The 23,625-nt window shown below is 36.7% G+C and overlaps 3 protein-coding genes across 3 annotated transcripts; 2 read left to right on the top strand and 1 right to left on the bottom strand.

Moving 5' to 3' along the window:
• Positions 1-203: 203 nt before the first annotated feature.
• On the top strand, positions 204-5,071 carry ints14 (integrator complex subunit 14). The gene is made up of 12 exons (XM_053500489.1): positions 204-303; positions 1,011-1,291; positions 1,476-1,583; positions 2,032-2,187; positions 2,537-2,655; positions 2,774-2,916; positions 3,387-3,479; positions 3,568-3,712; positions 3,819-3,952; positions 4,355-4,473; positions 4,634-4,699; positions 4,814-5,071. The coding sequence occupies exons 2-12, from the start codon at positions 1,070-1,072 to the stop codon at positions 5,069-5,071; spliced, it is 1,563 nt and encodes a 520-aa protein (XP_053356464.1). The 5' UTR covers positions 204-303; positions 1,011-1,069.
• Positions 5,072-5,393: 322 nt separating this feature from the next.
• On the bottom strand, positions 5,394-12,642 carry hacd3 (3-hydroxyacyl-CoA dehydratase 3). Its single transcript, XM_053500490.1, has 11 exons — positions 12,432-12,642; positions 10,303-10,345; positions 10,145-10,218; positions 9,629-9,793; positions 9,427-9,475; positions 9,202-9,312; positions 8,540-8,667; positions 7,318-7,430; positions 6,429-6,535; positions 6,148-6,279; positions 5,394-6,022 (listed from the first exon to the last, which is right to left on the bottom strand). Exons 1-11 carry the CDS (start codon positions 12,510-12,512, stop codon positions 5,946-5,948), a joined length of 1,080 nt encoding a protein of 359 aa, XP_053356465.1. The 5' UTR covers positions 12,513-12,642; the 3' UTR covers positions 5,394-5,945.
• Positions 12,643-12,944: 302 nt separating this feature from the next.
• ppcdc (phosphopantothenoylcysteine decarboxylase) lies at positions 12,945-17,655 on the top strand. Its single transcript, XM_053500491.1, has 5 exons — positions 12,945-13,272; positions 16,223-16,318; positions 16,402-16,530; positions 17,189-17,357; positions 17,467-17,655. Exons 1-5 carry the CDS (start codon positions 13,123-13,125, stop codon positions 17,538-17,540), a joined length of 618 nt encoding a protein of 205 aa, XP_053356466.1. The 5' UTR covers positions 12,945-13,122; the 3' UTR covers positions 17,541-17,655.
• Positions 17,656-23,625: the final 5,970 nt, after the last annotated feature.

Below are 23,625 nucleotides of genomic sequence, written 5' to 3'. Positions count from 1 at the left end.
GAAAGCTGTTTACATTTTGTGGAATTAAATACCAATTAATGCTATAGTTTCGTTATTAAAAGAGGACTGACATTTTGGTCAGTAATAGAGACTGTGTAGGTGGGTTTTCCCTTCAGCTGCAACAAGTGCTTCATCTCTCTCTCTCTCTGTCTCTCTCTGTCTGTCTCGCTCTGTCTCTCTCTCTCGCTCTGTCTCTGTCCGTCCTCGGAACGGAATGTCAGCTTGCCCTTGTCCCTACCCGGTCCCATTAAGCGGTGCACTCTCATTCTCTTAGCTGCTTTTGTTTTTCTGGTTTCAGAATGGGTAAAGTTTCTTTTTAATCATATTTATTATTTATTTTATTGCCAAAATAGTTGTATTAAGTGTTAAAATTATTTCATTTCGATTGTTCTTAGATTCGAGCACGGTTTCCTCGCAGTAAATGCTCAGGCGTCGTAATGTTGCTTGCTAGCTAGATAGCTCGTTGATGTATTTAACCGACTAATACTATGACATTGGACAATTCTTCGTATTTAATAACAAAGCGGATTATATTCTATGTTTAGTGTGGTAGAGATGCGTTGTGAATATGCATTGAATTAATATGAGTTTAATCTGAGACAGTAGTGTTGAGTTCGAAGTCAAAGCAGCCTATTTGCCTCATCTGTGTGCTGCTGTATTTACTGTAGTGATGCAAAGTAAGTTGATGATGAAAACCTGATAAATAAAGTATCTAAAATTCTCTGTGAGAATAAAAGGGAAGCGTAACGCCATGTATTGTACTGTAATATATTTATTCCAATAAAAAAATGTTACATTTCCTTTAGTGTAATTTTTCTTTTGCAGTAAAATCATTCTTTCTGTCTTTCTATTCTATACCATTCTTTTCTTTAGGTCATGCACTATCGTATAAGAATTTTAATGCATATCATACTGTGTATGGTCGTGTATGTGACAAATAAAATTTTAATTTAACAGGACATAAGAGATACACGTTAGACATAATCAGTTTCTGATTTAAATTCTCACAGGTAAGATGTGGGAGCTTCCAGAACGTCTTTAGAGAGTGAATAAAGATACCTTTGCCATCATGCCAACTGTGGTTCTTATGGACGCTTCACTGTCCATGACACGGCCTGTGTCACTGGAAGGCAGTGAGGAGTTTCAGAGGAAGAATTTGGCTGTCCATGGACTAACCATGCTATTTGAACACATGGCCACAAATTACAAGTTGGAGTTCACTGCACTTGTTGCCTTTTCATCTCTTTGGGAGCTTATGGTGCCATTCACCAGGGACTACAACACTCTACAGGTATGGACTATTCTGGTGCAACATGATTACTGCTGATATCATTTTTATTTAAGCAATTTGAAATATTGAGTGTTTCATTTTTAGATTGAAAGTAGTTATTTTTTAAACTAAAAAAAAATAGCAAACTTACATGTTCATAAGATTTTTGTTGTTAAACATTTCACTAATTTTGCACTTTGCACAGGAGGCCTTGAACAATCTGGAGGACTATGATAAAACCTGCCTGGAGTCAGCGCTGCAAGGAGTCAGTAACATTGTGCAGCAGGAGTGGGGCTACACCTGTCCCTGCCAGGTACTGTGTTCCGTATTCTGTTATGCACAGGCGTAAGCACCATTTTCCCAAAAATATTCTCAATAATATGTGGTGTTTGAGGATGGAGGTGAAGACCACTTTCTAATAACGCAATACAATATAAAAATCTGCCTTTAGTGTTCATATGGGCTGAAATCAGAATAGAAATGTTTCATGCTCCGTGGGATATGGATGATCAGTCAAAATAATTTGATATTGATTTGCAACGACACTTTTATTATCGGCTAGCAGCAAGGTGCCTTACTGTTGTAGATTTGTGTTCGACTCTGCTGAGTAGTTCTCTAATATTTTCTTTTGTTTACTTCAGAGGTTTTTGACATGTCTTGATATGATGCATAATATATTTCAGATTGACATTACTACTCAAGAAACTTGCTGTTAATGGTGTTTTGCTGGTTGTTTTGCTGATTTTTCTGTCGGCCTGTAGGTGGTGTTGGTGACAGATGGAGCGCTGGGTATCGGTCGTGGTTCTCTGCGCCACTCGCTGGCCACACTGAAGCATCGGGGAGAGGAAAAGAAATTTCCATTACCTTTCCCTTTCCCCTCCAAACTGTACATTGTGTGTATCGCCAGTGCAGAGGAGGTACTGTTTTAAGAATGAGGGAAAAAATGCTCTATACTAACCCTAATCTTAAGCCTAATCCTAACTACTAATCGTTAATTAGTATATAGTATAAAATGATGTATTTGAAGTCTGACAGTTTTACATTTAAAATCTTTACTGACATTAATCACGGTCACAGCTTCTCTGTGCTTTATTTACACACACTTAACAGCAGAAGCATCCAGCATTTGAAAGGGTTTTGCTTGTCCATTTTCAACTATTTTTACTATCGCTACCTTGGACTTTAATTACCTTTCTAAAAGATCCAAGAACACACCAGTATATGAAATCCTCATATAACAATAATTTGGCCATAATTCTATTGCAGCTCCAAGCCACTGATGCCATGGACAATATGGAGCAGCTTCTCACGTTAAGTGGTGGAGAAGGACAGATTTTTACTATGGATGGACCACTTTGTCTGAAAAGTGTTCAAACAATGTTTGGGTGGGTATAAATACTGCTCCATCCATATAACTGCTATACTATGTGCTTTTTTGCACGTCATGTACCAGAGACCGAATAGGAATACCATGTTCTAAGTCTGGAAACATGTTATTGGCAGGAAGTTGATTGACCAGGCATACATCCCTTTTCATGCTGTGTTGCGCTGTGGAAACCTAGCTTCTGATGTGCAGGTGTTTCCAAGGCCAGAGCCTGTGCTGTTGGATGAGGAGCTTGACCCGATACCAAAAACAGTGCAAACAGGTACCGTTTGCAATTTTCTGCAATCTTATATACATATACATGGACATTGGAAATGTAACACTGGTTTTGTGATGTGAAGGATTACTAGGGGAGGGTTTTTTGGAACTAGGAGAGGTTCCCCATGTATTTCTTCTAGTAGAAAAGTTGTCACCTTCATGGTTGACCTACAGAAATTAGGTAATAGCTGACTTGTGCTAAAGGAGGCTTCACTACACATTGTGGCACTGGCGATCATTTTAAAATTAGTGTTTTTATTTAACTTTAAAAAAATGTTTTCTTGCAAAATTCTAAAATACACATGTTGGATGGATAAATAGATTGATCAAAGCAGGTTAAGTTGAACTGTGCATAACACCAATTAACCTTTATATAGGAATATTTTTGCAGTGCTATCCTGCACACATACATTATACACGGGCTAAGTTTAAATTAATAAGAATGTTAAATTACATGTATGGTTTGTGTTCCAGAATTGGAGATTATAGGTTTTATTGAGATTGGTGATATTGCGAGTCCTCCAGTCCTGTCCAGACACCTGGTCCTACCCATAGCTGTTAACAAAGGTTCCCACTCCACATCTGATTCTTTGTTATTCACGCTCATTGTATTTTATGGCAAAATGCTGATTTCTGCTTTTGTGTTTGCTCTCAGAGGCGGATGAAGTGGGGGCGGGGGCCGCTGATGAAATAGAAGAGGATGCATCAACCAATCAGATGGCAGGAAAGAGCCCGAATTTTTGTGTCCTTCTGCATGGTAGTCTAAAAGTGGAAGGCATGGTGGCCCTTGTACAGCTGGGGTAAGAAGCTGTTGAATAAGATAATCAAGCCATGGTTTAGCATATTTTATGTATACTATTGTATAGTCCCTTGTGTCCATCTCTAATCATGAAACTCCTCTGTTAGGCCTGATTGGTTTGGGATGCTCTACTCACAGGCAGATAGTAAGAAAAAGTCAAATCTGATGATGTCGATTTTCGAGCCTGGCCCAGAGCCTCTACCGTGGCTAGGGAAAATCTCTCAGCTTGGACCCATTTCAGGTAGAATACAGATATTCTGAATTTAATATTTAACCAAACAAAAGTTTTAATTCAAGGTAGATACACAGGGAAGAAGGAAAAATTTGTTGGATTTTAATGTCTATTACAAAATAATTAGTTTTTGTTATTATTGTCTTGTATAATTGCACAACAGTGAATATGATTGTTACTAACTATAGTCTACTATAAAATACAAGGGCTATACTGAAAGTAATGCTTAAGTGGCCATAACATTTTAGTAACTGAAATGTAGGTTGTTCAAATTGCACATGCTGGTAGAGTAATTTATATTACTTTCGGTACAGCCCTAACATAATGACCATTTATAGATTTCAATATGCTTGTTTTCCAAACTATAAATGTCACTGTTATGTTTTAAATTAAAATCCTTTGACTGTGTAGATGCACCAGAAAATCCTTATGGGGAGGATGACAGCAAAAGCCCTTTTCCTGTCTTACCAAAAAACAAACGCAGTTATGCCCAAAATGTCACAGTCTGGATCAAAGCCAGTGGACTGCAGGTATGATATTCAACCCATGAGTCCTGTCAAGATAATGTTACTGGTGACTGGTATGGCACAAGCCTTATGGAGTAGGGACATGTGATTTAGGGGCCCAGTTCACAACACCTGACTAGAGAATATAGCTCACAATTTAAAAGTAAATGTATTTTCCTTACAGACAGATGTACAGAAAATACTTCGAAATGCAAGAAAGCTTCCAGAGAAAACTCAGACCTTCTACAAGGTAACATACTGTTTTGGGAACCATGCTTTAACTGTTTAGGCTAAATACTGGAAAGTCTTATTTTGTAATAAGTAGTTTTATAATTTAATAACAAAGCTTTTCTGTGTGTTTAAGGAGCTAAACCGACTGCGAAAAGCTGCACTAGGATTTGGTTTCTGGGACCTGTTAAAAGGTGTGGCGGAGCTGTTAGAAAGGGAGTGCACCTTACTGCCTGACTCCGCCCATCCGGATGCTGCCTTCCAACTGTCCTATGCTGCTCAACAACTCAAATTGGCTAGTAGTGGAGACCCCAAATATGCAGCTTTTGATCATGTAATAACACCCATGCTCACTGACTTCTCCGGGGGAGGAAGTGGGACTGACAGGATGTAGGCGAAAAAAAACAATAGCTCCTGCATAAAACCCCTTAACTTTGTCACTGGAACCTGCTTTGCTCCTTGCTGTGTTTCCACCTATGAAGAGGTAAACAATATTGGAGTATGGTCCTGGATTGCTTGATTTTAACAAGTTGAATCTTCAGAATGGATAAGGAGCTATGAATTTTGTACCACAGGAAATGCTCATTAAAGGCCTGCCCTTTTTTTTTTTTTTACATGGATGTATCCTTGAAAGAAACCTGTTCATCAAGAACCCATTCTCAATAAGTATTTGGTTTTTGTGTACATAGCATTTTCTATAATTGACACAAAAGAAATAAAAGTGCATCACACATTTGTAATGTAGTTGATCATAATCATTCATCTGATAGTTTAGCATAATTTTAAACAATCATTCGTTGCCTGGTATTCAGTGTTTTCATGAAGTAACATAACAGATTTTTGCCCACTTTGTGGGTTTCTACTGCTTTGTTAAACTTTTACAGTCCCTGAGGTTGTTGGTCCCTATAACAGGTTGTCTGCTATTCTGCAGAGATAAACATACATAACCGTTCCAGGAAATGACTGATGGGGGAGTGTTATTACATTTTCAACCCCAAAATTCACTAAACATACATAACTAAACAAAATGGAAATAACGGCTAGATTTTTTAAATACTTTGATCCTTATTAAATAAACCGATTTGTTACATAGTTGGGTCAAGTTCTGATTGATTTTGAAAGTTACTCTGTAAATTATTTCTTTTTAATTCAGCAGAGGAATAGACAATTCTGCTTCTAGATATAGCCTTCTCTAGATAGAGAGCAGAAAACAATAGACTGATGTGGTCCTGCTAAAGGCAGCACATTTCATTTCTTCCATGAGCATCTCAATTGGCTTTTCTCTTTTTCATTCGGAAACGTCTTCTCCTCTGCTTGTAAAGATGACGGAAGTTGCTGAAAAGTCCTGTAAAGCATGCAATAGTAGATTACAGGTCAGTGCTTGTGCACAGAAATAAGACCATGTTGCAGTTAACTGCACAAGAATGGCACATGTCAAAGCAGTGCAATTCTCAAAGTGGAAAGACTCACCCAAAAACATGACTAGCAAGTAGAGCTGCAGGATGTAGGAGAAGCTGAGGGAGGAGCCAAGGACCTCAGGCAGAGGGATGCTTAGGAATTTTGTGTCATTGAAGATGGGGATAGACTGGATGACTGCCACAGCTGATGGACAAACAAGACACAAACAAAACCTTACACAAGTCTGAAACATACTGCCTGATCAGATTGTTAGCGAACACTTTAAACATCAACATATCTTATCTAGAATAAAGTGATTAAAGAAAAAGTAAAGTAACTATTACTATTCTCACCTTCAGCAAGAACACCAAGTGGGTACAGTGGAATCCAAATAGTATACCGTAGCCAAGTCAGTATTTCCCATTCAGTGTCAATGCATGTCAACATATAAAAGGGGTACCTAAAGTAAAAAAAAAAAAGTATTTCAAAAGAAGTATATATCTGCATTTTCACTAGAATCACTTTCAGAACTTCCGTATTCTATTTTCAAAAGATAAATTGTTTCTAACACCACTGTATTTATGGCCTTTTTTTCTACAGATTAAAAATATATGCTAATATTGGTACTGAGCTGTCAGAGCCACAGAGTTTCATGTGACTTCCTTAAAACTAGCAGCTTGGTTAAGCTGAAAAATTTCATCACATGCTTCAACATTGGTAAATACACTATATAGTGAAAAGTATGTGGACACTTGACTATCACACCGATATGTGCTTTTGAACATATCATTCCCTCTTTGCTGGACAACCTCCACTTGTCTGTGCAGGCTTTTTAATAGGTTTTGAAATGTTAGGATTTTCCTTTTCAGACATGACCATTAGTAAGGTCACGCCTTGGGTGTAATCGCCATTCCCGCTCATCCCAAACATGTTCAGTGTGTGGTTGAGGTCAAGGCTCTGGGTAGGACATTAAAGTTCTTCTACTCAACATTGGCAACCACGTCTTTATAGACCTTGCTTTGTGCACAGAGACACTGTTATGCTGGAACAGGTTTGGGCACCTTAGTTCTAGTGAAGACAACTGTAATGCTACAGGATACAAAAACAACCTGACAGTTGTGTATTTTCATTTTCCAATATGTTGGGGGAAGACCCACATATGAATGTGATGGTTGTTGTCCATAAACTTTTGGCTATATAGTGTATTCCTTTGCAAGTGGGTAATTCATTAGGTAAGCTCACCTAAATATCTCAATAGCACTCCAAAGATAGAAGACAAAGAAAACAACAGGTTTGTTCTGCATTTCCTCAAGGCTCCCGAAGATGACAAATAGAACAAAGTTCCTCCCCATCACCTTTAAAAGTTTAGGAAGACAAATTAAAACTGTTCGATTTTTCAGGTAACTTTAACATTGCATATTTGCTGAACACATCCTTATTTGTACTCGAATCATATGATTGGATACTCAAAATAGGAAAAAAAAATACATGGAGAAACAATTATTTGAAAGAAAAGCAATAAAAATTCATAACTTGCATTATGGCCCTATACCATCACAAAATTCTGTCATGAAAACAATGTCACAATCAAGTGATGAGCATATAAACATATTTGCCTGTTTTATAGATCATAAAACATGAGCAAGCTGAGAGTGAATTACAAAATGAGCCAAAAGGCCAGATAATATTAAAGTATTAAACTAAACTGTATTATTAACTTTAAAATGGCACAAGTGAATCATTGTTCTGTCTTGCTCAAAAGCTGACAGTGACGCATTTCACATAGTGCACTTTTATTTATTTAAATGTGCAAAAAAAACAATGCTGGTACCATTGCTGGTTTCATTTGGTGAGCCAATGTGATTAAAGTTTTATACAAAATAACTTTGTGTTCAAGATTATCAAAATGGATCCACCACAGTCTGGTACAGTAGAGTAACAAATATTGAATAGAAAGTTCCCCTTTTTTTTTTTATTAAGAAACATGCAGAATGTCAGGCATGCTGCAAAAACAGAACTTGTACAAAGTGTAAGCACAGGGACTCTTATCAGTCATTATTTAAATTTGGGTGTAAATGTTGCATATGCAAACTGTCTGTGCGCGTGCAAGTGTGTGAGTGACAATCATCACACGCACTCACTCATAAATTGCCAGATGTTTACACATCACAGTCACAATCACAAAATTAACAGATTGATTAACACAGAAGCAAACAGACGTGGCCTTTACCATGTTTGGTATTATTACCATGTCATTGGCTGGCTAGTAAAATTTGCTGTGAATAACAGAAGCAGGCGAGCTAAACACTTCCTGCTTACCCAGCTCAGTTGCGAAAGGGAACTTTAATCAAGATGAAAGACACCACAGTTTGCAGGAAATTCTGAATGTGATAAAATTCTATTTTAAAAATCTCTCTGTCACTTGCTTAATCACAGTACGTTTGACAGGATCTACACCTCTCACCTGAATAAAGGCAGGCATCACACCAGTCCTGACTAACCCCAAAGCAGGGTTAATAACCTCAGCAATGGCTAGCATCTGACAGAAGTACATCACATCAGCAATGGTGTGAAAGGTATCATAGAAAGAATCTATATAAAAAAAACAACAACAATGTAACTAATTAGACCATCATTAGAAAAAGAAAATCCTCTATTATGCCTCCATACCTACAAACATTTCATTATACTGTATCTAGTCAAAACATTGTCAAAATACAAGTTTACAGCAAACACCGTGATAAGTATGGCTACTGTATTTTGCATGACAGAAGGCTCATAGCCTTAACAAAAGCTGACATATGGGACAAATACAACCTCTGGCTTTAATTCAATTTCTTCCTCTACAGGAACTGGGAAAAATATGATACTGATTTAAATGTTACAATGTAATTGTTTGAATGTTTGTTGTATTTTTTACAAATCCAAAATGACCAATTAAACAAAAATGATTTGTATTATATCTTTCATTTTTTAATTTGCTACAAAGTAAAATATTAAAATTAAATCTTGATGAACGGCATCCAAGTGTGGTGATTCCATACATTTTGGAGTAGACAGAGTAGAGTTGTCTACAATAGATATGGATAGTGTAGCCTCTGTTTACTTAAATAAATAATTCCTCACCTTCTCTAAGTATAAATAGGCGAACAGTCATGTTAACAAAGATCCAAGAGAATCCAAGGAACTGGACCAGGTTGTACATGAAAAGATATCCTTTTTTCAGGCCTAAGTAAGCTGTTTGAAACCAAAAAAAAGTTTAAATAATTCATTATCTGGTTTTCACTTTTTCTTTTTCACCCGCTTTATTTTTGAAAAATTTAAAATCTTCAGCACTCAAAGTTCACTTACGGTCCTTTGGAATCCTGGACTCAATGGTTACCTTATTTATTTTTTCTTCCTGTGCAAGGTAGATGCAAACAAAGAGGTAAACAAGGGTCAGTGAGAGCCACAATGTCTTTATGTCATGGGTGACAGAAACAGGTGAATATATTTTTTTTTATGAATTTCCAGTCATAAGAAACACTTCCTATAATTTAGAAGTCCCACTTACCTTTTGCCTCAACTCCATCTCAGCATCAGACTCATCCAACCAGCGGTCAAAGTCAGGGGCTAAAAACACTGGCTTCTTCTCCTGCATCGTGAGCCGATCCCACCAGCAGTGCTTCTGCTTTCTCACCGTGATATTTACCTGACGCTGGGTGGATTTGTGTTTTATCTACACAAATGTGCATAAAAAAATTAAACAACATAAGAAAGAGAAAAAAGTTATTCTTCAGAAAAGCCTTCAGAAATCACTAAAAGCAGGTGCGTGGCAAATCTCACTGATATAAATGAGCAAGCACATAATTCTTATCCTGTATATGTACAAGCAATAAAACACTATAAATCTTCTGAAGATGAAAAAGTTTCATCACTGACTGTATGATCTAAAAGCCTCACCTTTAGTAAAGTCATCTTCAACACATACATACGATGAGAGTTTACAAGCATTTAAACCTAGTCGAACATTTCTTTGATCAGTAACATTGAAAAACATTTAAAGAACAGGCATCCAACATCAGCATACCTCAGCTTTCACTGGTTTTAAGAATTCCAAGCTGAATTCATATTCATTTTCTCCCTTTGCTCCATGACCCTGACCTGGTAAAAAATAATAAAGTGAGACAGTTTAAAAGAACGCTGCATTAAGTATTAATAGCCACTGCAGATGGTTAAAAGACCTACCTCTGAACTGAAGGGTGTTCCCTTGTACACTTATGTCAAGGTTCTGCAAAAACCACACACAAACAATTTTTTCATTTCCTAAAAATAAACCAGATATGACATTTGTGCTATGGAAAATAAAATAAAACTAATATACATTGTTTTAACATATGACCAGTGTTTGAAGAACGGCAGCCAACCCTGGAAACAAATGATCTGTTGTGAGAACTAAAGGTAGTGTAGCATCAAATGACAGGCAGTTGACATGAACGATTTGCATCAAAGTGGTATTCACAACAGGTTACTACCAGTTTCATGGAAACACAACAATTGCACTACTGTGTTAAAGTCGTCCATGCCTACGTTTATAGGGCAATGACCATGCATGAGCAGAGTGTAAAAATGTTTGTCAGACATACAATCCATTCTTAGAACTGAGCAACAGTAATGGGGGAAGAGTGGAAGTAACGAAAGGAAACACCTAGCTGTGTACAAGCCACATGTTGTGTCATCCAGTACCTGAGTAAAAGGTTTGTAAATAAAACATGAGGGGTACAGATGGCTCTGGAGGAGGAAGTCATGGATCTATATGTACAAATATAAACTCCACCTTAATATCATATGGTTATGTTCTGTGTGCTAACAGATAGACAAATACCTTCAAGTTCAAAAGTTAGGAGTCTCTCTTTTAATTCTATGTTTTGTTGTGTAAAAACTTATTTAAAAAAATAGTAGCAGGTCTCAGTATTAGGCAAATACATCCTCAGATGAACAAACTTTTTCACCGTGCTATAATTTAGCTAACTAATATGAAGTCAAAAAGAAAGAAATGTGGACATGATTCAATAGCTTGTAGATCAATCTTTAGCAGCAATAACTTAAAGTAATCCTTTTCTTTGTGACTATCAGTTCCTTACATCATTGTAAAAGAACTTTGACTAAGTTTTAGCTGTTGTACAGATGGCTTGACATTTGCCTCTATAGTCTGGTATACAGAGGAGTTCATAGTCAACTCAATGGTCGACTCACAGGTCTTGTGGCTGCAAAACAAGCGCAAATCATCACCCGTCCACCTCCATGATTGACAGTGGGTATGAGGTGTTTCTGCTGAAATGCTGTTTGGGTTTCGCCGAACATGGTGCTGGACATTAAGAACAAGCAATTCCACTTTTGTCTCATTTGACCATAGGACATTGTTTCAGAAGTCTTGTGGTTTGTTCAGATGCAAATTTGCAATCCACAGTCATACTTCCAGGTCCTTTCAGACAGGAGAGACTTTTTCCTAGCAATTGTTCCAAACAAGCTGTACTTGTTCAGTCTTCTTCTAATTGTGCTGTCATGGCCATCAGCATTTTATAGAGGTCTGCACACCTGCCGATGATCAATTAATCATGGGCTGATGCAGCACCTGGCTGCAACTTACATTCTTAAATCTTGTGTAAGCAGAAAGGGTTAGTATTAAGCAGTAACGTTTCTTTTTGGGTTCATTTTTTTTTTTGTTAATACTGTAACGGGACAGTGAAAAAGTTATTTGTTGCTCGTTTGAGGTTGTATTTGTCTAATACTAAAACCCGCTACGATCAGATGGTTTTTAATCGTGGTTTAACACTCACACAAAAAAGGAATTAAAAGGGAATAACAGCTTTTAAACATGACTGCAGACAGATAAATTTCTTTGTCTGGATCTCAGACAGGTGTGATCCTTTTGAAACCTTTTGGTTTGTTTTTTGTATGCAGCCTTTAATCTTCAATTCCAGAGTCAGGTTTCAATTCGACAGGTGCTCATTAGTAACCTGATCATTACATTTGTTTGCATTTTCCGGTGTGTATTGTGCTTATATTAAACAGTATATAATGACTGCTGGCAGAAATGCTAGCTCGTTTAGCTTACCAGCTAATTGTCAAAAAGACCTGTCAGATATAGAGTACAACGTTACTAGCATGACAAAAAAGGTGCCTGCCTAAAAACTACACAAATATCAAAAACACGTTTATCTTCTGCAAGTTTAGGGGAAATGTAACATAGGATTGTTAACAAACAATTAAGCATGCTGCTACAAGATCGACAAGTAAAGCAGGAGCTAGCTCTCTGTTGAAACGACAGCTAGCTACTGCTATTTCGCGCTAATTAATTGAAGAAGCACTGTTACCTTTGCATCGCTTATCTCCACCCGCAGGTAAATTTCGCCGTGCCTCTGGGCCCAAAACACGTGCGGTGTGAGAGTCTGCATCGTGAGATGTTTTGTCACTTCTGCTGCTGAAACATGGGCTGAACAAATGCAGCCCCCCAACACATCAGGAACAGACTGGCGGAACGCGCATAATCAGTTTCGCCCAGAATATTCGGCGGCGAGTGGTGCGCGTGCGCGCGGCTATACAGTACGGCCGCGGGGGCGCGCTTTTTCAACGTCTAGGTAGAAAGGAAATAAAATGTACTATAGACTACCACTCACCTTGAACAGTTTCCTTAAAGCTATTTAGTTGTTTGTATGAATATGCACAGGTGGTATGGAAAATATATATGGCAGGACATTAGCACCGATGAGTATTTAAAAAATATATATATAAAGAGAGAAATGTGTCCTAATTTACATTAATGCACCATCCTGCCAATAGGGGCGCTGTTACCAATGCAGTTACTGCTGTTACCAATGTCACTGAACTGCAGTGTTGACGGAAGTGAAAGAAAGAGAGCAACAGAATTTCGAAAAACCCTTTCCAGCATGAATCTAGTTTTTAATTTGACTTAAAGCGCCACACGTTGACAAACAAATCGCCCGCCTATGACGTTGAGAGAAAATCTGTTATTTTAAAACAAATTTCGGGTAACTAGCTCGTGCAATGCAGCCCACCTGTGAGTGCGCTAGCGGTAGCACAGCGCAGAATCTGAGTTCTACTGGTTCCAGATTTCGCGTTCTCCTGGGTGTAACCGGTAGTGTTGCAGCACTAAAGGTCCCTTTGTTAGTATCTCAACTTCTTGAAATCCGGGGGGTAAGTTGTTAAGTCAGTATTTTTAGTATTAAAGACACGTCTGGGCTTTTAGGTTGAGCGTAGAAATGAGGGTTGTCTCTGTTGTCATTGTGTTGTACTGAGTTGTCCAGCAGATGGCAGTCTTTCTGTTCTGTTAGGTTTTAGTGTTGCTAGGACGCTGCACTGAGCATGTAGAGAACTATAGAGATTCACATCCAGTCCAGAGCGACTTACATTTTTATCTCATTATACATCTAAGCAGTTGAGGGTTAAGGGCCTTGCTCAAGGGCCCAGCAGTGGCAAAATCATGGTCATAGGGATTGAACCTGGGACCTTCTGAACCGTAGTCCAACTCCTTGATGAGATTGTACACAAGTCATAATTTCAAGCCCAAATTTTATTCCTTACTAACGGATGTTTACTAGAAGATAAATGATTGGTGACTGTAAATTTCCCCTGATCGCAATTAACACAATTTTAAACCAACAGGTGAGGCCTGTCCTGGCATTGCTTAAATACAGGAATGCAGCCAGGATGGGACACCAGTACCAAAACAACGTGCATGTGCACACACTCTCACACACAGATTTACACACACACAGAAGGAATTTAGCATAACTAATTACCCAGCTTGTTTTTTTGGAGATCCTAGATCACCCTAGACCTGTTTTTTCTTTTCTTTTTTTTAGAGTCCAAGCACTATGACATCCACCCTATGTCGTCATAGTGTGTAAGGGGCCCTCTTGTTCTTCTAAGGATTTTTTTCAGCATTCTAGGCTTTTTGAGGGTTTTAACATGCTTAAAAATTCATGAAAATCGACACAGGTTGGAATCTGCTGGCATTAGATCTGCCACCTGATGCCTGAGAGTTTGGGTCCCAAGATTTTACTGCAAAATTTTATCTCACACAGAATTTTGCTGCATAGCTCATACACACTTGCACATATGCACATAGAACCTGGTACGCATTTAGATCTCATTTAGCTAAAGAACTTTCACATTGCATGTCATGGGATCTACTCAACAGGAAGTTAGTTATTTTAGGTCATTCGCAAAATACACCCAATGGATTTTAATGTACCCCTCCTAGGGAATTTATACGATTGCCATCAAACCAGGTCTATGTGATCTCAATACATTGAGGATGCAAAATTGCAGAGGGATTCTTGATATCTCTTAACAGGTCAGCCATGACGATGCCTTATGCTGAAAAGTGGTTAATAACTTTCTGTGCTACATTATTTTGAGTGACATTATAGTGTGATACTTTTTCCAGCATCTGGGGCCTTTTGGAGGTCTAAACATCAAATTCCTCCTTTTCTAAAATTTGTCATAATAGTGTTGGTATGTCCCCTCTAAATGCATGTTCCCAGTGTGCCCACTGTCTTTCTGGTGCACCTGGGTGGCGATGGCACCGAGTCTTGGGCCCACTTATCACTGCTTGCAACTATGTTTTTCAGTTGAAATTAAGTCAAAAGCTATACTAAATATCTATACAAATCTACAAACCCGATTTCAAAAAAGTTGGAACACCGTACAAAGCTGACATATAAAATGTTTAAACTGAGAAAATGTATAATTTTAAGGAAAAAATAAGTTGATTTTAAATTTCATGGCATCAACACATCTCAAAAAAGTTGGGACAAGGTCATGTTTACCACTGTGTGGAATCCTCTCTTCTTTTTATAACAGTCTGCAAACGCCTAGGGGAATAGGTATGTTGTCCCATTCTGGTCTAATACTGCCTTCTAGTTGTTCAACTGTCTTAGGTCTTCTTTGTCGCATCTTCCTCTTTATGATGAACCAAATGTTTTCTATGGATGAAAGATCTGGACTGTAAGCCGGCCATTTCAGTATCCGGATCCTTCTCCTACACAGCCATGATGTTTTAATTGATGCAGTATGTGGTCTGGCATTGTCATGTTGGAAAATACAAGGTCTTCCCTAAAAGAGACGACCTCTGGATGGCAGCACATGTTGTTCTAAAACTTGGATAAATCTTTCAGCATCGATTGTGCCTTTCCAGATGTGTAAGCTGCCCATGCCACACACACTCATGTAACTCCATACCATCAGAGATGCAGGCTTCAGAACTTAGCACTGATAACAACTTGGGTGGTCCTTGTCCTCTTTAGTCCAAGTGACATGGCGTCCCAGTTTCCCAAAAGGAACTTCAAATTTTGATTCGCCTGACCACAGAACAGTTTTTCACTTTGCCACAGTCCATTTTAAATTAGCCTTGGCCCAGAAAAAAACGCCTGCGCTTCTGGATCATGTTTAGATACAATATGGAGTGTTTTTTGACCTATAGAGTTTTAGCAATGGCGAATGGCACAGCGGATTGTGTTCACCGACAATTTTTTTTGTGCCAAGTATTCATGACAAGTATTCCTGATCCCATGTTGTGATTTCCATTACAGTAGCATTCCTGTATGTGATGCAATGCCGTCTAACGGCCCGAAGATCACAGGCATCCAGTATGGTCTTCCGGCCTTGACCCACAGAGATTGTTCCAGATTCTCAGAATCTTTGGATGATATTATGCACTGTAGATGATGACTTTAAATTTTTTCTCTGACAAACTCCTTTCTGATATTGTGCCAATATTTTTAGCCACAGCATTGGGGAAATTGGTGATCCACTGCCCATCTTGACTTCTGAGAGACACTGCCACTCTGAGAGGCTCTTTTTATACCCAATCATGTTGATAATTGCCAATTGATCCAAAATGAGCCAATGTTTGACATGACATTTTAAAATGTCTCATTTTCAACACTTAGTATGTTATCTATATTCTATTCTGAATAAAATATTGAAATTTGTAACTTCCATTTCATTGCATTCTGTTTTTATTTACAATTTGTACAGTGTCCCAACTTTTTTGGAATCGGGTTTGTATATTTTTTATTATTGAAAAAAGTTATATACTGTACTTTTAAATAATATTTAAAACTACCCCTTCTCCTTAAAGATTGATGTACGGGTAGTCACCACCCAACACGCCACCCATTTTTATAAAGTGGATGAGATTCCTGTCCATGTCTACACAGACAAGGATGAGTGGGAGGTAAGAACGCTTGGTACTCTTATAAGCATTACTGCAAATCATAAATAGATAACAGTGCATTCAATTTTACCATATTTTTTTAGATGTGGAAAACACGCACTGACCCTGTGCTACACATAGAGCTGAGACGGTGGGCCGACCTGCTAGTCATTGCACCATTAGATGCAAACACACTTGGCAAGATAGCCAGTGGGATTTGTGACAATCTTCTGGTGAGACTATGTTTTTTAATATGTAGAAATATACAGTACATCCATAATTTTTGTCAAATATTAAAAAAAAAAACCTAAGTATTGGTAGTTGATCTAGTGTGTAGTGACAAGCTTTGAAAATCTGTGAGCTTTTTGTTCTGAATCCACAATGGTTTGGTTATTTTGCGCTTTGCAGGTTTTTTTTTTAAGATGTTTGTGGCATTCTAGATCATTAGAACCCAACTTACTCAAGTCTAGAATTACTCTAATACTGTAAAAATAAATGAATTAATTACTTCTTCAAACATTACATTGCAAAATAATTGTCATTCATAATATATTTTTAAATTTCATGTCATTGGTCCTACTCTACAGCCCTGTTGTTGCCTTTCAACTATATCGTATTATTGAGGGATGTACACATGAGATTTTGTTGACCTGCATAAGTTGGGTAAAAATGAGTAAATTTCCATGTTAAATATCAAAAGACAACACGTTTGGCAGAAAGTGGACACAGAAGCATACGATACACACAATCTTCACCTAACTGAAATTACAGAAATATATATTTCACCATCAGAACATCACTTATTGAGGAATGCTCATTACTTAAATAAATCATTGATGTTTTGGATTAAAGTTTCTGCCAAATTAATATGTATATGTTTGTCTCTGTCAGACATGCATTGTAAGAGCGTGGGATATGAGTCGTCCTCTACTCTTTTGTCCTGCCATGAACACGGCCATGTGGCAGCATCCGATCACGGCCCAGCAAGTAGCTACACTTCAGGGCTTTGGCTATGTGGAGATTCCCTGCATTTCTAAGAAGTTGGTCTGTGGAGATGAAGGTATGACAGCATTACATGACTACACTTTATTTATGTTTAAAGAGTATTCCTTAATTAATTCCATGCTCATTTCTTTGTACCTTAGACTAAAGTTTGTGTCCAATTGCAGGCAAAGGTGCAATGGCAGAGGTGTCAACTATTGTGGATGCAATTCAACAGTATCTTCCAAGACCATCTATTTAAATCATGAAAAATTTTACATATATTAATATAAATCAAATTGCAGATATAATGTTAAAACAAGCAAGGAAAGTTTGTAATTTTACTGATGAAAGATGTAATAATTGTTTCCATAACTTCCATATTTTATATACATAACTTTCCTTGGAATGTTTTGTATTGTTGTATATTGTTGGAATGCAATGTATTGTTTTCTTTTCCCCAAACTTATTACCCATCTCTATTTTTATTTTCTAGTCATGTCCTTAGGTTAAGTGTATGTTTTTGATTTCTTCCCTTTTCCCACACATTCATACCATGCGGGCAGTACTAAGTACCCCTTTTTGCTTTAATAGGATATAAGAATGTAAGTTGCAGCCAGGTGCTGCTAATCTTCAACTTCATCATCAGCAGGTGTGCAGACATCTATAAAAACAGATATTTGGGCAGCCTGGTGCAGTCAGGTGTGTGTTAAGTCAATGCCAAGAGGAAAAGGCATAAGCGATGGTCTTAAAGAAGCTGTTGCTGCACATCAACCTGGAAAGGGTTGTAAACCAATTTCCAAACAATTTGGAGTTTAACATTCTACGGTGAAAAAGATTATTCAGAAGTGAAAAGCATTCAGGACAGTTGCCAATTTTCCCAAGACAGAACAAATAGAAGAAGACTTTACCGCTTGTCTGGAAAACTCTTCTGTCAAAAACAAGCAAACAAGACTGATGTTCACACTGAACAAACAACAAGAACTGCGTCTAAACAAACCACAAGGTGTCTGGAACAATGTCCTATGGACAGATGAGACCAAAGTGGAGGTGTTTGGCCTTAATGCCTAGTGCAAGTTTAGTAAAAAGGAAACTGCATTTCAGCGGAAACACCTCATACCCACTGGCACCAATGGCGGCGGAGTGGTGATGGTGCGGGTTTGTTTGTTGCAAAGACAAATGAATTAAAACGATGTAAGAGACTGATGACGTCATACAGGAAACAATTACTTCAAGTTATTGCAGCTAAAGGTGGATCTACAAGCTACTGAATGGAATTATACATTTACATTTAGGCATTTGGCAGACGCTCTTATCCAGAGCGACTTACAAAAAGTGCTTTAATGTTTACATCATTGGATACATACTTACACTGGGTTAACTAGGTTAATAACTAAGTGCCATTAGTCCAACACAACTGGGAAGAGGGTTTTTTTTTTGGGTGGGGGGGTGGAAAACAGATGCGTCTTGAGTCGTCATTTAAAGATAGTAGAATAGAATTATAGTTGAATAAATATTGCCACACTAAAAAAAAAGTTATATATTGTTTGTCTGAGGTTGCATTTTGCCTATACATGTATTAGCCTTTATTAGCCTAATACTAAGACCCGCAACTGATTTTTTGCAGATGATTATTTTTTTAAGCAAAAAAATTTGCTCTGTTGCAAAGCCACAAAATGTAATGAAAAAACAAATCCTCTTCTTTAAATTGAGAATGAATTTACACAAATTGGGTAAAGAACTTATCTTATAGTTATTAAAGTTGTTTAAAAACTCCCATGTTATACTGAATGCTTCGTTTTCATCCTGGCTCCGTTGAGAGTATATGTGCGTATTTGCAGTATCATACCTTCAGTTCTCTTCTTTTTGAAATATGTCAAAAGCTGTGCTTGAACTGTTCTCTTATATATTGCAAAAATGTGAACAGGGCAAAAAATATAGATTGATATTTATAAAATATATATAAATTATATAGAGTTTTAACATTTCATTTTTATAACAAATATTACATTAAACAGCAATATTAATCTGACGGAGATGGTAAGGGGGATGGTGGTTTTACAGAGGGATGTTTCTTGTAATTTTTTTTCTACATGGGGGATGCCATCCTCCCTCAAATCGAGCCCTGTTTGTACAGTAAGTCAAAGCAAATATTTTGTCCATGAAATTTCTGTGTTGGAAGGAGGAAAAAATGGGCAAGCGTAAGGATGTGAGTGACATTAACAAGCACCACATTGTGATATCAAGACTACTGGATCAGAGCAACTCCAAAACTGCACCTCTTGTGGGATGTTTCTGGCAAAAGTAGTCCAAGGACAGAGTGTCAGTAAAACGGTGAATGGGTGATGGGCAGCCAAGGCTCATTGATGTACTTTGGGAGTGAAGGCTGGCCCATATAGTCTGATTCAATAGAAGAGTTACACATCTCACACTGTGAGATGTGTAACTCTTCTATTGAACTTAAACATCTCACACTGTTCTACTGGAACCAGCATTGAATTTTTCAAAACACACAAAGCATCACTGTGTGTTCACACCCTCAAAGGTCTAGTGGAGTCCATGCCTCGACAGGTTAGGTTTTGGGCAGCAAAAGAGGCAGCTACTTAATATCAGGTGGGTGGTCATAATGTTATGGCTGATTAGTGTGTATGTATGTATGTATGTATGTGTGTGTGTGTGTGTATATATATATATATATATATATATAGAGAGAGAGAGAGAGAGAGAGAAAAGAAAATACTTCATTTAAATCTGCTAAATAAATGCAAAACAGTGTACAATATATTACATAGGTGTACAACAAGACCAAGCCAATCTCAAGATCCAACTGACCAACAGTTTCATTTCCACATATAATTTATACCCTCCTGTTATCGTTGGCTGAACCACTAGTCAATACCATTACTGTATTTCTTATGTCACAGCTGCAAGTAAAAATAAATATAATGAAATGATTGTATAAAATACACATCACATATGTGATTATAGTCCACCAATAGTAATCAAATAGAAGTTTTGTTTAGTAGCTACAGTACATTGTGTATGTTTCATATTTATTTGTATTCATTCTATTTCACTCTGGTATCTGACTTGTGTCATCAAATGTAAATGATTCATTGAACTTATGACCCGTTGCATCTGGCTACTTTTCATTACGACAGCTATAACATATCCACTATTTTATTTATTTGCTCCTTACACCATAAATCAATGTCTGTGATTAAAGAAACCTTGTTTTAGTTGGAGAGAAATGTTTAAAAGTAAATATAAACTGCCATTAAAAATGAATGTCTGAGTACAAATGCCATGATTTTATGTGCACGAAAGACAATAATTTATGTGTAAATAATTATTTCCACACTTTCATTTTGTTTCATTATTACATTTATTTTACTCAGTGCATAATATTTGAATGTTAAATGCTTCCAGTTGGAAAGACTTTTTAAGGCAAGTAGAGTTTAATTCAGAACACAGTGTGTGAGGGAGGACTAAACTGATTCCCTGTACTAAAAAATATTTACTTGATGAATAACACAATGACAGATAAGTATTTCTCAACAACAATATGCCGATATGATAAATGTTTTTCATAAAAATATGGCCAAAGGCAGAGGAGGTTGGATATTACTTTACAGACACAGATGACTATGTCTGTAGGATTAACACAAGACATTCCATAAAATATATTGGGAAAAGCATGAGCAAAAGAAAAAAAATACACTGCATATGTTGCAGGCAGAACTGCCCAATATCATATTTACAGTAGTTTTAAAAAATAAATCAGGTTCATTTGGAATAAAACTATAATATGCATTTATAGATTTGGGACAAAAATTTAAAACAAATGTATGTATATTTAGCAACAACTCAAATAAGAGCTGCAACTATTACCCAAACACCACAAATTTTGTCATTCACACACAAATGTCACTACTGAATGCGCTGCTTGATATGAAAGTGAAATGTGCTGTAAAAATGTGTTCTCCATAATATAGTAAGTAATTGCATCAGATATGTTCTCCTTTTCTTGATTTCCCATATTTTTGTCATGCTTTGGACACCTTCCTCAGTTATTTCGCTTCAACCCTTCCCGAAAGCAGCTCAAAAGGATTTAAGGTCGTGTAAGTGCACTGGTCATTCCAGTACAAACAGCACCGCAATCTTCCTCTCCAAATATCTCTTGCGCAGTTTTGAGGTGTGTTTGGGATCGTTGAAAAATCAAATATTAGCTAGAGGGCCTTTAATAAGTGAAGGTGCATCCAAAATGTCCACAGTTAGTGTACAAAGCCTGTTCAAATGTGTGGGTTACACAAAGAGATCATTTAATGGCACAAATACAAATATTACATATACATTGTCAAATATTGGACGTATTTTGTATTTCAAATTTTTATTTATTGACCTGTAAATAGAGAGTATAATAAACCTGTGTTTAAATATTATAACTCTAACAGTAGTACCAGTGGCAGATGTCTGTTGAATAACCTGATTTTACCTTTTAGTGAACATGAATGCCACTGAACTTTTTGTGAAGCTGCTTTGAATTCCGTTTGCATCTTAGGCTGTGAGTGCTTAGATTTATCCAGAACTATTCTTGAAATTGTATCAGTTTCCACGTAGATAACCTTTTGCATAGGAACTTTGATACCTAAACTGATTTGTTTAAATAGTCTATCTTTTATGCTTACTTATCTGTACATAAGTCATCTTTGAAAACATTGTAAATGGCAGAATTTTTAAAAGCTCACCTTTTCCCTGATTGACGAATTACAAATCTGTACCCCAACAATTTAGTATTATAATATGTAAAAATGAATGGTAAGATAATCTTTTAAATGATCTTTTATTATATAATCACCGAAAACAAGGACTTCAAACTTACTCAAAAGTACTTAAAAACTTCTGGATAAAAATCCTGTTAAATGTACATTCTCAATTTCTTACTAAAGCTAAAGTACACAAACATTCCAAGGAATACAAACAAATATCACCAACGTTTCTGCATGTTAAATCATTATTTGCTTTTATCTGCTGACACTGTTTTAGTCAGCCACTGCTGGGCCAGGGAATTTTGAGCAAACATTAACTAAAGCTAACTAACAACATCTATAATCTATGATAATCTTAGACAGACTGATAACTAGTGGTATAAACTAGTCTGCATGCTATTCTAATGCAAATGGGTAAGGTACAGAAAATATATTAAAATACAAAAATATATTGAAAAAAATATTGCAGTTACAGTATTTGAAGCAAAACATAGGCCTCATTTGTTTTAGTATTTCATTTTCTTTAATAAAACATTTTACAAATAAATACAAGACTCATTCAGACAGTTTTTTTTTATCATATACACTTTATGGAGTTAAAAATCTGAATTAAAAACTGAAGTAAGATTGTAATTTTCAATTTTTCTATTACTTTACACATAAAGAAAAAAGAAAGAAATGTATCTTTTTTTTTTATGTGATTAAAAAAAATATATTCTGAGTATATTATTATTTTAAAAATAAATATTTCAACATACAATTTAGGATTAAACAGCTACATATAACCACATTGTATTTAATGCTTAACCAAAGACCCACAAGAACAACTACAAAAGTCAGCCCACAGCATCACACCCATACATTAAAGCAAATGAATGCAAATAAATGATATCTACTTAAATAAATGAGCTGTATTTTTAAGTCTGAAAGATCTAAAGTAATACTCGCTGTGCTCTATCTCCTTTGGGTTTGGCTCTATTAGCTCTTTTTGTTGACTGTTGTAATAACGTGATGTTTTTCAATTTTATATGTCTTGATCTTTCAGGTGGATATGTTCATTTGCCACACATTTTAAGTATCGTCTTTTTGGCACTTTGTGTTGATTCAAGCTATGCTTTCGCTGATAATCATCATTCAGTAAACAATGACCATGGAGTTTTACAATGATCTTATTACTTAAATGATATCACTAAAGCATTGTATCCCATAATTTTACAACTGGTGCCTGGCCATAAAAAACCCATGGATGTATTATTGTTGGGTGTGGATGTCCATTGCTTTTGTAGAACAGTTGGGATAGAATGGACTGGACTGGAATTTGGCTGGAATATCTAATAAAAATCCTTTAGGGGTAATCCTTAAGATTTTATGTGTGGGACTATCAAAATAAAGCTTTGTATCTCCAGAAAAAGATAATTTCACACCAAACCTATTCTTGTGGAAATAACTTCTTGAGTTATGGTCCTGAGTGATCTCATTGCGAGACTAGATAAGCTGCACATTGTTGCTTATTTCCTTTTTATGATGAAAAGGAAGTGTGAGTTGGAGGCTCGCAGGCTTTCAGTTCTGCTTGAGTGA

This window comes from Clarias gariepinus, chromosome 7 (genome assembly GCF_024256425.1).
Source record: "Clarias gariepinus isolate MV-2021 ecotype Netherlands chromosome 7, CGAR_prim_01v2, whole genome shotgun sequence".
NCBI classification, from domain to species: Eukaryota; Metazoa; Chordata; class Actinopteri; order Siluriformes; family Clariidae; genus Clarias; species Clarias gariepinus.
Note: the sequence above shows the minus strand (reverse complement) of the source record. Positions and strands in the feature narration are given on the sequence as shown.